The 15,475-nt window shown below is 45.8% G+C and overlaps 1 protein-coding gene across 7 annotated transcripts in view; it reads right to left on the reverse strand.

The window, feature by feature from the left end:
* Positions 1-2,925: 2,925 nt before the first annotated feature.
* Positions 2,926-15,475, reverse strand: part of LOC147448991 (phosphatidylinositol 4-phosphate 5-kinase 9-like) — a 210,822-nt gene continuing 198,272 nt past the window's right edge. For 4 of the 7 annotated variants that reach the window (XM_086521375.1, XM_086521374.1, XM_086521376.1 and 1 more), the window contains 3 exons: positions 4,331-4,473; positions 4,089-4,248; positions 2,926-3,336 (listed from right to left, as the gene is read on the reverse strand). In XM_086521375.1, the coding sequence (XP_086377501.1) occupies positions 3,063-3,336; positions 4,089-4,248; positions 4,331-4,473 (577 nt within the window). In that variant the 3' untranslated portion in view covers positions 2,926-3,062. Of the gene's footprint in view, positions 3,337-4,088; positions 4,249-4,330; positions 4,474-15,475 lie in introns of those variants that run through there. The other 3 variants (XM_086521378.1, XR_015189390.1, XR_015189389.1) reach the window with 3 other exon arrangements.

Genomic DNA, 15,475 nt, shown 5'->3' on the forward strand with positions numbered 1-15,475 from the left:
TATGGTATCTGGACAGCCTCCATTACCAGATCCGCTAGAGCCATGCCCTGCTACTAGTACTTTCTTTACTACGGAAATGGTGGAAAAAGCCATTGATAAGATGAAGACAAGAAGAGCATATGATCATGATGGTTTAGTAGCAGAACATCTGATCCATGCCAGGGATCTACTTTCAGAATTCCTTGCTCGTCTGTTTAATCGGGTCATGTTTGAAGGATTACCTGAATCTTGGAAATTATCTACTATCGTACCTATTTTCAAGTCAGGGGATCCTATGATACCAGGAACTACCGTACCATTATGGTAGGTCACACTTTGACCCGACTGTATGTATCCATTCTTGAACAAAAATTGAGTAGATGGGCAGAGAATGAGGGCATAAGAGCAACAGGACAAGCTGGATTCAGAAGGGGTTATTCCACTTTAGATCATATTCTTACGCTGGAGTAAAGCAGGGATGCCCACTGTCCCCTACTTTATTTGGTATGTACATAGATGAGGTATCAGATTACATTGATAGAGAGGGTGACAGAGGGGCTCAACTTGCAAGGTCATGGATCCCTTTGTTGTTGTATGCAGATGATACTGTATTGATAGCAGAATCACCAGATGGAATGTAGAGGCAGCTAGATGCATTACATAAATTCGCGGAGGACAGTGGACTGTCGGTAAACTTGGGTAAAACCAAAGTTATGGTGTTTAACACCACACCACAGTGGGTTAGGAGATCGGCACCTAGATTTGCATATGGCCAAGATACAGTAGAGTACACAGATGCATACACATACCTTGGGGTGGTATTTGCAGGACCGAAGTTTACTCTTAAGAAAGCAGCGGATGCTAGATTATCCAGAGCCTTTGCGGCCCTGGGAGGGTTGGAGAGGATGTGTTCACAAGTGCAGTTTCACGAACCACGAACAAAACTTTGGCTCTTTGATACTGTGGTGGCTTCGGCTATGCTTTATGGGGTCCAGATTTGGGGACCATCTGTGGATCAGGATAATTGGAAGTCAATGGAGAGACCTTTGGTATCTATGATTTCCCGAATGATTAGAGCCAAGGCCTCCGTACCACACGCGATTACTCGAGCGGAACTAGCGGCCCCTCCGATAGAAATTGAAGGTCTTACCAGATCAGTGTCCTTTATACATGGTTTGTGGGATACAAATAATGGACGATATACTAGACTGGCCCTCGAATCCTCTCGACAATTGGCAATGAAAGGGGATACATCATGCTCGTATGTGCAACTGTCCTCGTGGTTTCAGAGACACGGGTTCAATATGGAAAGATTACCCCCCTTCCAATACTCTCTTGAGGCTCCATCACTGACAATTACACGAACGGAGATTAATAAAATCATCCGACAGGATCTTATACAGTGGATACTAAGAGGACATGGGTAGACCTTACACAAGAATTGGGCACGAAGATGGCCGACCACAAAGAAAACTTCCTACTAACTATCTAACGATGTTGAGATGTGCTATTGGTCAAATTCGTACATCCTCACACCAGTTGGAAATTGAATTTGGTAGATTTAGGGGAATCCCACCTGAGAGCAGGATTTGCAAGTTATGCGGAATGGAGCCGGAGAAATAATTACACTATATATGCCACTGCACAGTATACTATGAGATACGTGGGCGTTTTCATTGCCTCTTTAAAGAAGGCTTTGGACCTCTAGATAGAATCATGCAATACCAAGATCAAAGATGCTTAGGCTTGTACCTACTGGAACTACATCGGCACAGGGATAATCTAATGAGAAGACAAAGAGCACTACAGCCTCAGAGGCAGATCACAGATTTCTTCGGATCGAGAGAAGCAGGAGTGGAAGGGGAAGCAAGAGGCCAGCAGCCAACACAAAGGAGTACCCACATTCATACCAAAGGCACCCTAATTGACAAAGCGATTGAGCTTAGGAAATCGAGACGACCACGACCAAGATGCAGAAGCACACTTCACCGGAGGAGACTACAACAAAGGATTAGAAGCATTCTACCCAGACACCCAGAATGCTCCTAAGAAGTTTATTTAATACTTTGTATTTAGTTTTTTTTTTTTTTTTTCACATCTACTTTCACACTTTTCACACTTAGTACTTTAGTACTAAGTTACCCAGACATTGTAACAGATTCACCACTTTTGTATCAGTTTGGTCTCATAGGTCATTCTGGCCTTTTGAAGACGTTAATATAACATTTCATTTCTCTCTCTCTCTCTCTCTCTCTCTCTCTCTCTCTCTCTCTCTCTCTCTCTCTCTCTCTCATACTCATAATGAGGCTAGAAGCCATGTACGGACCAGTTGCACATGCAGATTACATAGTTGCACATGCAAGTTACATAGTGGGAGCACATACAGTAAGGTTATTTTAAAAGTTGAGAAAAAGCTGATAGAAACTAGGTGAAGAGTTACTCTAGCATCCCAAAAAAAAAAAGGGGATCCATAGAAGGCTCTTAAACGAAAGGACCCATTTACAAAATACTAAACAAGATTTCAATCATGTGATGCTTCCCATGCAAAAGTCAAATGTATGCCTGATTCCCTTCTGCACTAAGAAAGCCGATAAAACAAACAAAGAGACTTGCGCAATCAAAGAAAGTAGAATGAGAGATCCCTCTCTCTTTCTCCCGACACGCGCGCGCGCACACACACACATGTTTTAGTAATCTCACACACTTTGTTTTTTGTAAATAGTAAGTAATGTCACACACACACACACACACACACCCACCCATGCACCCATGCACGTACACATGCCCCAAGACGTACACGTCCACATCGACGTACACATACACATAGTATACATACTGCTCAACACTCGTATTGCAAAGCTTTAACCTTCGACATGGGTATGACACTCTGCCATGACCTACAAAGAGCTGCCCACAACATAGTGCTCACGGAGAAAAGCAACGCCAAGAGCAAAACCGATAAGTATGTTCATTTATAAGATGTGCAAAAATGAAGCAATCACCTAAAATTGGCAAATGTATACATGCTTGGAACATTCAACTTAAAATGCAAGCTTTTATGCTGCTGTATGAAAGAATTGGCCTTACAATTTTGGTGGGAAAAACCCACAAATGAATTCTTGAAAGCGTTCTGCGTAAAATTGCGGATTCACTGCTGATATAGAATTTGAGCCATATTTCAAGGATTTGTAGACATGCTCAAGCCTTTTCCCAAGGCCATAAGTTTGCAAAATGTCAATAATCCCAAAATAAATTATGACATCATAAACTCCCTCGTCCACATGATTAGGGGCGTGTGCTAGTGGTTGTCTACAAACTACTATTGCTGGCATGTTCACTCCCAACTTCACTGACAGCCTTCAAGTAAGGAAGATAACCAAGGAGGTCAGAAGTTTTATGCTGAATATCATGGACTGATTTATCCTACTTCTTAACCAGAAAATCTTTTTAGTAAATTGTCTTTAGACATACAAACATAAAAATACCAGTATGGACAAACATATTGACATGCCTATGTATACATATATACGAGTATAATAAATGTATGTAATTATGTCTCAGATCCCTTAACACATCTCATGTGAAAGCTCTATACTTTTACATCTCACACTGACCTAGCTAACTACAACAAGGATGACACCCTATCCAGATTCGACATATTTCCTTGTCCTAAAATAAGTTGGATTAAAAAAAACACCAATTCGACGTTGTTGCCACTAGATCTCTTCTTTCCCTAATACCTTTTAAGATTGCCCATGTTCTAGACTGTATGCTTGCCCATACTTTGCTCTTAATTTTTTCTTCTTTTGGGTATTGCTCAGGGTTTGCATTGTCCCATGTAGTTCCCATGTAGAGACTCTCTCTCTCTCTCTCTCTCTCTCTCTCTCTCTCTCTCTCTCTCTCTCTCTCTCGGAGTACATACACACACACACACACACACACACACACACACACACACACCCCATGAGGTTATGAATGCTACTCTGACTATACACCCTACTTCTACCATAAATTATCCATTTTCTATGAGAGTTTCCCTTTTCCACATCATGCTCCTTTCTATTTGGCTCTCAGATTTTCTAAATGTTTCTACAAGAGGTTAGTTATACCTAGAATTGGTAGCCAAAATCATCGAGTCAACTTCCTCATGTTCAACTTGTTCCACTTTCAAAGGGTTTCCACGAACATGAGAGCTTGGTGTGCTGCCTTCGCTATCGTGAACAACGAGGGCGAAGCTTCCTGGCAAACTAGCTTCTTGTATAATCTGCACTGCAAACAAGATAATGGAAACAATGTAAAGAAATATTTTGGAATTTCAGTCTTTTTAAAATCCAAATTTTCCGGCACTTACCGTCTTGATCTTCTGTGCTCATCTCAATGGAGCTTGACACAGAGAGTTCTGAAACTTTAGGGGCTGTAAGGTGGACACCTAATAACAGACTATAGTCCATAATATTTTGTGATGCGAGAAATTGGCAATCTTTATGAATCTGCCTGGAAAACATGTTTAGGATCTCTCTCTCTCTCTCTCGCTCTCTCTCTCTCTCTCTCTCTCTCTCTCTCTCTCTCTCTCTCTCTCTCTCTCTCTCTCTCTCTTTTTCGTCGTCCAGAGTGCAGATGAAGATGGATCTCTATGCAGATAGATTTCTACTTCCCTCCCAAATTGTCTACACATTGTATAGCTCAGTTCACACGATTCACACCTTTCGCCTTTCACACCTATCCGCTTAGTTTAGGATTCCGCAGTATTTATATCTTGTTATCCCTAGTTTAATTTATTTTGTTAATCTGACTTGATATCAGATACACCGCATTGTAACTTCCTGGTCTCATAGGTCACTTTGGCCTTTTGAAGACGTTAATATAACATTTCATTTTCTCTCTCCGACAAAAGAGGCTGATTCTACTACAGGAAAAGTCCCTAAGAACGCCCATATGATGCCGATTTTGGGGGCAAGTATATTACTGATTATAAAGCAGGCCCGAAGGCAATAATCTTAAAAGTGTCAAGACTGGAAATAACTAACCACATGGCAACTGTAAACCTGAAAGCCAGAGTAAAAACCTCTCCTACTGCATTGGAGCTGTCAAGGAGCTATCAGCCAGCACCAGTTCACTTGTTGAAGGTGGCTCCCGAAGAGCAAAGCTAGGGAGGGAACTCCAGGAAGACAATGAAGGAGTCTCGGGGGACAACTTCTTTGGAAACTTGATGTAGAAACCTGTTAGAGCGAGTTGAGAGCACAGAGACAAGCCAACGAACGTAAACCCAAACAACCCAATGCGAAGAACACTAGGAATCAAAGAAGGCAAAAATAAAGCGGAAGATAACAATAAATATAAAACCAAGGAAATCAAACGAAAGAAAGATATTGTAAAAACAAACTTCACTCATATCTATGCACCCACCCAAACACACACACACACTTTTTTTGGTAAATCTGCTTTGATTAATTACAAGTGGGAAACCTCAAACCGAGGAAAACCCACTAAAAGAAAGGGATACAGAAAGCGGAGCACTATGAGGCTCAAAAGGCTAGAAACAGTCAAAGTAAATCATGTAGGTATCAAGAGTGATGTCTCCAGCGTCATAGGCAAAGTGCAGCGCTTGACCAAGAGATAATTTGAAATAGGGAAAGGGATCAATAGAAGTGCCTTGGAACATTAAGGAGTTCCTATGGTGCTAGATGGCCCACATAGTCCAAAATCTGACCCAGCTGAAGAACACCACAAACTGAGATTGCGGTGACTGGAGCACCCCAAAAAGCCAAAAACGTCTGTGAAAAGAGCCGGAAGGAAAACGAATCCGAAGAGCAGTCGACACTTGCCGAATGAAGGCTCTGGAGTGAGGACAACGCCACAGTAAGTGTGGCAAGGTCTCCTCAGCTTCAAGGCATCTGGGACAGCAGGAAGGCGCAATATGCCGAGCATGTAACACACTGTCAACAGGTAGGGCTCCCACCAAACAGTGCCACAAGAAAACACGTTCCTTCAAAGGCAGATGACTCTGCCAAATGCGAGACAATGTGTGTTGCCACCACAAGGATGACTCAGAAAGCGACCGTAGCTGATTACCCTAATGCACAATCCATACATCAGACTGAAGGATGGCATAGACATTGCTAGCTGAGATGCAGTCCAATCTAGTAGCTAGATTCCAGTCAGAGAAGCGAGAGCCCACATCCAAAGGAGGAATGGGTGAATGAGCAGCAAGCATCCTTTGAATCTCCCTCCAGAGAGGAGAATAGTGAAGACTCAACCGAAAGCGGGACACTGCATCAACGAACGAAAGAACATAACCAGAGTCATCAACCACCTGATGCACCCGACAGATTCCTTTTTGGGAAAGAAAATACGCTTGGCGTGGAGACCGTTGAATCAAAGTCGAAGCAAAAGCCCTGCTCCAATGCAGACTCCCTAAGCGAAGAGAGTTACCCATAGAGGATAGTGTGTCGTGCTCTCTACAGTGGGTGCTCCTCAGTGCAATGTGCGTGACATCTCACTCAAAACAAGATGAAAACAAAGGAAACAATAGATAACAGCTAATCACACAGAGACACAGCAACAGGCCGGAACATGTGGACTCGACCATCTCAAAGAACCGATACAGACTCTGGCGTGGCAGCACACTTAGCTCCAGCCCAGAACTCACGGGTACAATGGGGGTGTCGAGGCTCAGATGTACAGGGATGGTGCAGACGTGCTGTGTATAGACTCGCTACTCTATACGACGACGTTGGACCATATATGAAGAAGATAATGATCATGACCCAACAGCTACTACTCATATGTACAACCATAAAGAGCCACCAACGGCTCATAAATGTCAGCCATCTAAGTCTATCCCCAAACTGAGTGGTGGTGACCTGGCCACGATGTCCACTAGACCACCGTCCGTATCCCTGCCATGTGTCACTACCTAGCCCAGAGAGTCCGTCCAGTGTGAACCAGACCAGACCAACTGTACTAACTGTGTGTCCTGCGAAAGTGACATTGTAGCTACAGGTTGTCCGCCACAAGACTGCTCACCGTCTCGGTGAGAGGAATACTGAAAAACTATGAAAGAAAACCACTAGCTACTGCATATGTACAATGGTGAGCTCCTGAATCTGTCATCCAAGAGATAGAGTTGTGGCCACTGCTGCACCCGAAGTATCAAACTCTGGAGGTGGAGCCATCAGATCAGTGGGAAAACTCTGGACTCTATGAGTGCTCTCCACAAGCCGAATCTCAGTGAAAGGAGCAGTCACCTGCTGCTCGGCGGATGGGAGTACCTGGCTTGAAGTGTACTGAGGCCGCCGACTCGCACACCCATGTCGATGTGCCCCTGCGAAGCCGTCACACGGAGCTGTTTGTGAGGATGACATGTGTGGTTAAGGAGCCAAAGGTGCCAGGCTGCTGAAATCCCGGAGGGTAGTAGTCAAACTGCTGCTGTGATGGAGCACCTGCCCCAAACTATCGATGACTGTACTCTCCATATCCCATGGGCGTCTGTATTGATCTAGTGAGACGAACCCACCCATATCCCATGGTAGCCTGAGGCTGCTGCTGAAACCCATGTCCCCTTGGACTAGCATGTCCCGAAATCCTTGCATTTGAGCTTTGAGGTCATCAATTATCTGGGACATTACATGCAAAGCCTGACGCAAGGCGAAAATATAGCATCTCTATCAGCAATGGCACTCTCTGCAACTTGCAAGCAGCCTTCCATGGCCGTATATATGGCCGAGTGCTTATGGTGGGTAGCTACTAATTTCTCGGCACCAAGTTCAATCATTGCAATAGAATTTCTTGACTCCTGCAGGTTCTCTTCAGAGATTTTGAACAACGAAGTAGAGTCACTTCCACTGGAAGAAGCAGTAGTAGCACTTGGAGGTGTAGAGTGCCCAAGAGGCACTACAGTTGATGTCGGGGTGACAATAGTAGTAGGGTGCCCAAGAGGCACTGCAGTGGTCGTCGGGGTGACAGTGGTAGCAAGCTCAGTGGGTGAGCTGGAGATGGGAGAGAATGACGAGGGTACCACAAGTGCTGCTGAGAATGGTGTGGTAAAATTGGTAATAGTATAGACGGGATCAGTAGGGAGAGGTACCTGGGGCAGAGAGACCGCCTCAGTAATAACAGGAGTGGGCGTACCAAGAGCAGCAGAGCTGTCGACGGCCTCCGGCACTGTAGAAACGGGGATGGAGGTAGAAGAAGGACGTCGTGGAGGATGCGTCACCCGAGTCCGACTCTCTGAAAATGGCAGAGGTCGTAGTGTCTCTGCCGTATCTTTGACCACTTTGACTCTTTTCTTTTGTTTCTTCTTCTGATCATCTGTGCTAAGAGACTTTCTTTTTTCTTGCGGTGGTAACGATGCATCCTCATCCACTTCAAGAGCGTTGATGCGGATGTTTATCACCCAAGCCAACAGTGGCGCCGCAAAACATTGGAAGCTAAATTGAGGTGACTGCACTTGTGCTCTAAACCTTTTTGCCCCAGTCTGCAATGATGTAAAGAGGATCTTATGAAACCCACAAGGTATGTTCTTGATTAGACAATAACAACCATCACATTGTGGGAATGTGGTAGGTACTTCACATTTCTCGTTTGGTCTTGAGCATCTCTCGTTAAAAAATAATATCTAAATACTACTAAAAGAGCTTTGTGACGCTGCAAATTCGGATGATCAGGTTCGGACAATGCCTTGCATGCCTGTATGGTATCAAATTTGGAGAGCTTAGAATAAGACCTAGTACTCGGCTGCAAGGAGGGAAAGTTGGTCATCCCCATTGCATGTCCTAAACGCGCCGCTGTCAAAGTGTGTCCTCTGACTTTGGGAAAATTTTTCAGCATTTCATGAATCATGCCGACAGGTATCTCATAAGGAAAGACAGCTTCACCTAGCAATTTGACACCCAAGTTGTCCAATTGGTCCTGTGAGAGAACATCCATAAGAGATGGCTTGGGCTGCTGCATGTGAAAATTGAGTGAAAACTTTGTTTTGTGTTTTGTTTTTTCAGGTCTTGCAACTTCATGACTGATCATGTGACTCATGACTTTCCTTTTCCCTTTTGGATCCTTCTCTTGATCACTTGAGCTACCACTGTCTGAGCTTTGGCTACCACTGTCTGAGCCAAAGCTGGAATCTGCATCTGATGCCGATGCCTTGTAACTTTCGTCAGATGGAGCACTGAACGTCATATCTGTGACCTCATGGCTGCTAGGTTCTGATTCTACTTCAGTTTCATAAATAGCCTGCTTGTGTGGTTGAGGCCTTTTCCTCAGCAACACTTTTTTGCCTCCTGCCATAGCCACTGATTGACGACTATCTGTAAACAATATAGTAGTATTTTTCAGAAACCCCAAAAGCTTATAGCAATGATCTCACTACAGAGTAGGCTCTGTTAGGCCCACAAGAGCATACATAGAAAACATCCAAGGATCATACATCCATCAGCACATCACCTTGTGCCTCTAACACAATCACATAATCCCGATCTGTGCTGCTGAAAGGTGGAAGCTTGAAAATCTGAGAGCAAGCCGAGGATGTAATCTCGAGGAAGTCAGAGGATGTAGTCTCGAGGAAGTCAGATGACAGTGCACATAGGCCTGCAGTGACAAGGTGGCAAACACACCATCATCTAGAGGTTCGATAGGGACGCTAAGCACGCAGGCCTGCAACGACAAGACGACAGTGCACGTAGGCTTGCAGAGATGAAGGTGGTTAGGGGCCGAGGGAGGGTGCTGAGTAGACAGGCTAGGGAACGAGGGGCGAGAGGTTCGATAGGGGCGGACAACGTCGAGAGTTGGTCAGGGGGGCAAGGGGTAGACAGGGCTGTATAGGTTAGGGCGACGGGTAGATAGTAGGGCCGAGAGGTGGATAGGGGGGGCGACGACTAGATAGGGGGCAAGGGGTGGGTAGGGGCGAGGGCTAGATGTGGGGGGGGGGGCAAGCGGTGGGTAGGGGTAGATAGGAGGGGGTTGAGGGGTAGATAGGGGGTGAGCAGGCAGGTTACCCTGCACAAGAGAGAGAAAGGAGAAGGGGAGAGAGAGGGAGAGATAAAAGTTGTTTTGTGCTGCTAGAATAAAATATTTGCCTGCTTCTCTTTAACTAGGATGTAGTGCTTCTCCTTAACTAGGATGTGTGCGATCAGAAAGGTAGGAGCAAACACACTCAGCTAGAGGAAACTTGCATGTATGTGTGAGAGAGAGGGGGAAGAGCAATGAAAGGAGTAGGGCAGTAGGAGTAAAGCATATTGAAAGATTGTTACGAAAGAGATCGCACAAGAAAGGCAAAGAAATAGATGTGTGTGTGAGAGCTCACCATAAGAGAGAGAGGGGAAGGGAGATACAGTAAAGGAGGTTTGAACGTGTTAGGAACAATACCAAAAATCAAATATCTATCCGACGAGAGTTGAACCTCGGACATTCAACAAATCCATGAGGACAGAGAGGCAGTAGAAATAGAGCAGTAACGCTGGATCATAGTAGGACTCCAAAAACCCAATTCTATCACCGAGATGAGAGCAAAATGGATGCACGCACTAAAACTAGGAGAATTTTAAAGATAACACCGATTACAACTGAGATGAGAACTAACATGACGAAGACTTGAGAAGAGAGAAAATGGAAAGACGAAGAGAGCTGAGGAGGGGACCGTCATACGGTTGTGTTAGGGCGAGTGATAGCACTTGATTCTTGATCCATTTACTAGTGGCAAGGGAACACCTTCTAGAGTGACTAATTGGACAGCCCCCTGTGGCAAAATCTCCTGTACCATGAATGGCCCTTGCCAGCAGACTAGGACCAGCTTCTTAGCTTTTTCCAGATATTTAGCTTGATAGAGTAGCACCTGTGTCCCTTGCGTTATTTTCGGCTTTCTGAGATGGCGATCATGCCACGCTTTGCAACAAAGTTTCTCGGCTTGCAAAGCATGTGAAGCTAACATCCTACTTTCTTCTAACTTCGAGAGATGAGAGAGGTTTGCGGAAGCAATCCCCGCTATGACGCGAACGCTTCCCACTCTTGCTGAACCTGAGTTGAACTCATATGATGAAAGTGCTTCTAGACCAAAAGCTAGTTGGAATGGGGTGTGGTTAGTGGTTGCCTTGGAGGAAGTGCGATAAGCCCAAACTGTGCCGAGGATAACCTGAGCCCAAGAAGTTGGATGCAAGGAACAAGCTTTCCTGAGAAGCGCGATTAGCATTTTGTTAGTGCTCTCGGCTTGCCCATTTGCTCTAGGATAGTAAGAGCAAGATTTGCGATGAAAAATCTTGTAGTTCGTGAGGAGTGTGGAGATCATGTCGTTGACGAAATGACTACCTCGATCACTGGTGATTTCCAGAGGGCACCCAAACCTGCAAAAAATATTTTCATACAAAAACTTTGCAATAGTGGCGGCTGTACAGTCGATGGTAGCCACCACTTCGGTCCACTTTGTTGTATAATCCGTCGCTACCAGGAGACTTACGATTGCCGGGTTGAGCAGGTGGAGCAATTGAACCAGCAAAGTTCAAACCCCATCGCTCAAAGGGCAACCACGCCATAGATACCTACAGAGGGCGATTGGATTGCTTGCTAGGCTTGGGCGCACATCGCTGACAGACATCACAAATCTTGACATAAGCAATAGAATCTCTGAATAGATAGGACCACCATAAGCCTGTCTGTAAGATTTTTTGCGCCGTCATGTGACCAGGGTAATGGCCACCTGTAGGACCACTGTGTGCATCTTCCAAAATGTGGTCTACTTCATGAGGGGAGACGCACCTACGCAACACACCATCTGGCCTAGATTTGTAGAGCTGTCCGCCAATCAAAGAGAAGGGTCTAGACTTCAACAAGAGTCTTCTTTTTTACAAGGGAGAAGCATTCTCAGGATATAGGCCAATAGAGAGAAGATGTAACACATCTCCATACCATTCTGGGGTCGTGTCGACCTTAAAGAGATGACTATCCAGAAAGTCATGATCAACCCCAGTATCGGGCTCACCTGTATGTATGCGAGAGAGACAGTCGGCCATGACGGCCGCTTGCCAGGACTAAGAACGTCGAAATCGAATTCTTGGAATATCAGTAGCCACCTCCAGACTCTTCCTGCAACTTGGGGTTTATTCAGAAGATAGCGTAGCGCATGATGATCCGTGATGATAGTGAAGTGAACCCCTAACAAGTAATGACGAAACTTTTGTAAAGAATACACCATAGCCAAACCTTCCCTTTCTGTGGTGCTGTAGTTGCGCTCTGCTTTGGTGAGCAGGCGACTTGCATAGTGAACAGGGCGATCCAGGTTGTACTCCCTACTAGGCTGAGTCAGCACAGCACCCACAGCCAGTTGATTGGCATTAGTATGCACATGAAAAGGAAGAGACGAATTTGAAGCCACTAGAATAGGTGCTTCAGTGAGGCATTTTTTGAGGTATGCAAATGCTTCAGCCTCAGGTTTTGACCATTGAAAGGGTACAGTAGCATTAGTGAGTCGGGTCAATGGTTGAGCCACCTGTGCATACATTCATATAAACCTGCGATGATAGCCTGTGTGGCCTACAAAGCTTTGAACACCTTCTGGATGGATGGGAGGTGGTAACTTCAAAATGGCCACGATCTTCTATTGGCCAGGCGCTGACTTCGGCAGACACCACATGGCCTAGAAGTGTGCCCTCAGTGACCAAAAAATGACATTTGTTAGGATTGAGCTTTAGGCGTGCCTCTCTGCACCTGAGGAAGACAGCAGAGAGCTGAGCGAGGGTTGAACATTGAGCACTTGAGAAGGTCGAAAAATCGTCCATGAAGATGCGAAGATGATCCGTAAGTAAAGGATAGAATGAGATATACTGCTCGATTGAAGGAAGGTGGAGCATTTTTCAACCCAAACGACATTCTAGTGTAGATAAAAATACCACAGGGAGTCACGAAAGCCATTAAATCTGATCACCTGGATGGATGCCCAGCTGATTGTATCCATTGAACCCACCCATGAAACTGTACAATACATGCCTTGCTACATCTTCTAGCATACGCTCAGTGAAAGGTGTGGGAAAACCATATGGGATAGTTACCTTGTTCAGAGCGCGGTAATCTACGCACACACGGATTTTATTGGACTGCTTCTTAGGCGCTATCACCATGGGTGATAACCACTCAGAGTGCTCCACAGGTACAATGATCCCAATCTCTTGCATTTTTTCAAGCTCTGACTTGACAGCCTCTGCGTACTTTGGGTTGAGCTTGTAAGCTCGGCCTCTAACAGACTTAGCCCTTTCAACCAGAGGGATAGTATGGACACCCAATTCTGGTGGGATCCCTTCCAAATCCTTGTAGGACCAAGCAAAAACATCTTCAAAAGAGTGTATAAAGGAGACTACCTAATCGAGTAACTCGGGATGCTCCCATAACCAAGCTGCTAAGAGGACGTGTTGAGGGTCGCCCAGGTTGACTTCTTTGACCGGGTCAGGAGGTGTAACTGGAGAGGGTGCCTCGGAAGATGAAAAGTGAGCTGCCTCTTGGAGCTTCAAGACATCATGGGCTGGTGTTTTATTGATTGGAAGCTCCGCATACTCTTGTAACCATCCTGGTGGAAGCTCCTCGAAGGGTAAGTCTTTAAACACAGACATAGCAAAGTGCTTTTGAGTGGGCGGGCCATCAGACCCGGGTGATGTTAGAGGAAGAGGTGGAACGTTGGCGAGCTCATACAGAGGAGATTTCTTCCCCCTTCGGTGATGGCTTCCTCTCTGACCTGTTCCAAGTCAGCCACTGCTTCTAAGAAGGCTCCATCAATGTCCGAAAGCATAGAGACTGGCCTACTCTTAGCACCAATGGAGGGCTCGTCCGTTTGGTCAGGGTGTGGAAGTGGAGATGGACGAGATGGACCTGTTGGCAAGATGAGACCAAGAGTTGCTCTTCGTGCCCGAGTGAGTACGCTAGCGAGCTCCACTTGTTGTGGCTGAACTGTATGAGTAGCAGGTGATGGCTGAGGGGTTCGGGAATGTGAATTCTTGTTGGTTCTGAGTCTGGCCTGAAGATGAGGATGCCCTTTGCTTGGGAAAATCCTTACTGTAGTGGTCCTTAGACTCCGGACAATGTCGACAAGGAGGAGACCCTTCAGGTAAAGGACACTTACTTTGATAATGCCCATATTCTCCACATCTGTAGCATAAGATGGGCCTATTAGACGGATGAAACGGGGGACGAGGTGGTCTCTGCTCTTGCTGCTGCATGGAGTTGGAGGCTGAGGTGTAGAAGCTCTGAGGGGCTGAAGGAGCATGGGTATAAAAATTTTGAGACGGAAACGTACTCGACATACCTTGGACAGTACGGGTATTGAGCAAAGGTCGCAGGTAATTTTAATGGCCATAGGGGGAAACCATATTGGATGTTGGAGCTAGCCCTTGTTGGAGAGAAAGACCTAGACTTTGTTGTATTTTCCGCAATCCCTTGATACAGTAGCAATCCTTCTCTTCATGCCCAGACTTTTCACCGAAATGGCAATAAGAACGAAGGGGACAATCCTGTGGAGGGTGTCCTAGAGAGCGACACGAGCTGTACCATACCATAGCCTTGATCTCCTCCTGAGACCTAAGCTCTTCTAGCTCTCTCTTGATTTGATCCAAAGCGTCGTGATGTGGGGGCTTCTCCTGTCTGAGAGAGATTGACTTCTCCTCTTGAAGAGCTCGCTGTAACTTTAGGGCTTCTAGATCCCTGCGTAAAGAAGTTAACGGATCAGAAGGACTTTCCGAAAACACTCAGGGGATCTCCACCTGAGGGGAGTTGGTGAACAGCTTCCTAGCTCCCTCTATCCTAGTAGCAGCCGCGACTAACTCCTCCAGAGTGGCGTCAGGTCGGAGACTCTCTCGGAGTTTTTGCTGGGAGGTTTTGGGAAGAGCCTTCTCCACCCACTTCTTAACCATAAATTCCCCTGGTTGCTGAGGAAGCTTGGCAACCAGAGACTTGGTTTTAGTCATGAGTTCTGCAAAAGCCTGAATGCTGCACAGAACTATTGTCTTAAAGCTGCCCAAGTTGCAAAATGGCTCTCTGCAAACTGACTGTATCATTTATCGGCTAAGCCATCCAAGGTCGATGGAAAGAGTACCAAATAAGCATCTTCTCTATTAAGACCACGACCTCTACAAAGAGATACAAACCTCCTTGCATGGTCGTCTGCATCTTTTGAAGAGGGTCCCTTGAAAGTAGGAAACTTGATGTTTACCTTGGCCAAAACACTGGTCAACGGCTCCATGGACTCTTGCTCAAGAGCCCGTTGCTGAATAGCTTGCTGTAACAAAATGGGAGAGAGCTTTACCGAGGAAGGTGACCTGGAAGATGTAGAACCGGATGGAGCCGTATGTGGAGGTATGGGTGATGAGGTTGGTGGACTTTGGCTAGGTACCAAGGGTTGACGTCTTCTGTTGTAGTTCTTCAGAGGACTCAGTAGTGCGCTTTGACGCTCTAATGAACCCCTTGTATGTGTCATGCAGTGACCACAAACCCAACCAAGCTTTGGGCAAGAAGACCTTTAACTGGC

Source organism: Adiantum capillus-veneris, chromosome 10 (genome assembly GCF_014529385.1).
Source record: "Adiantum capillus-veneris isolate H3 chromosome 10, ASM1452938v2, whole genome shotgun sequence".
NCBI classification, from domain to species: Eukaryota; Viridiplantae; Streptophyta; class Polypodiopsida; order Polypodiales; family Pteridaceae; genus Adiantum; species Adiantum capillus-veneris.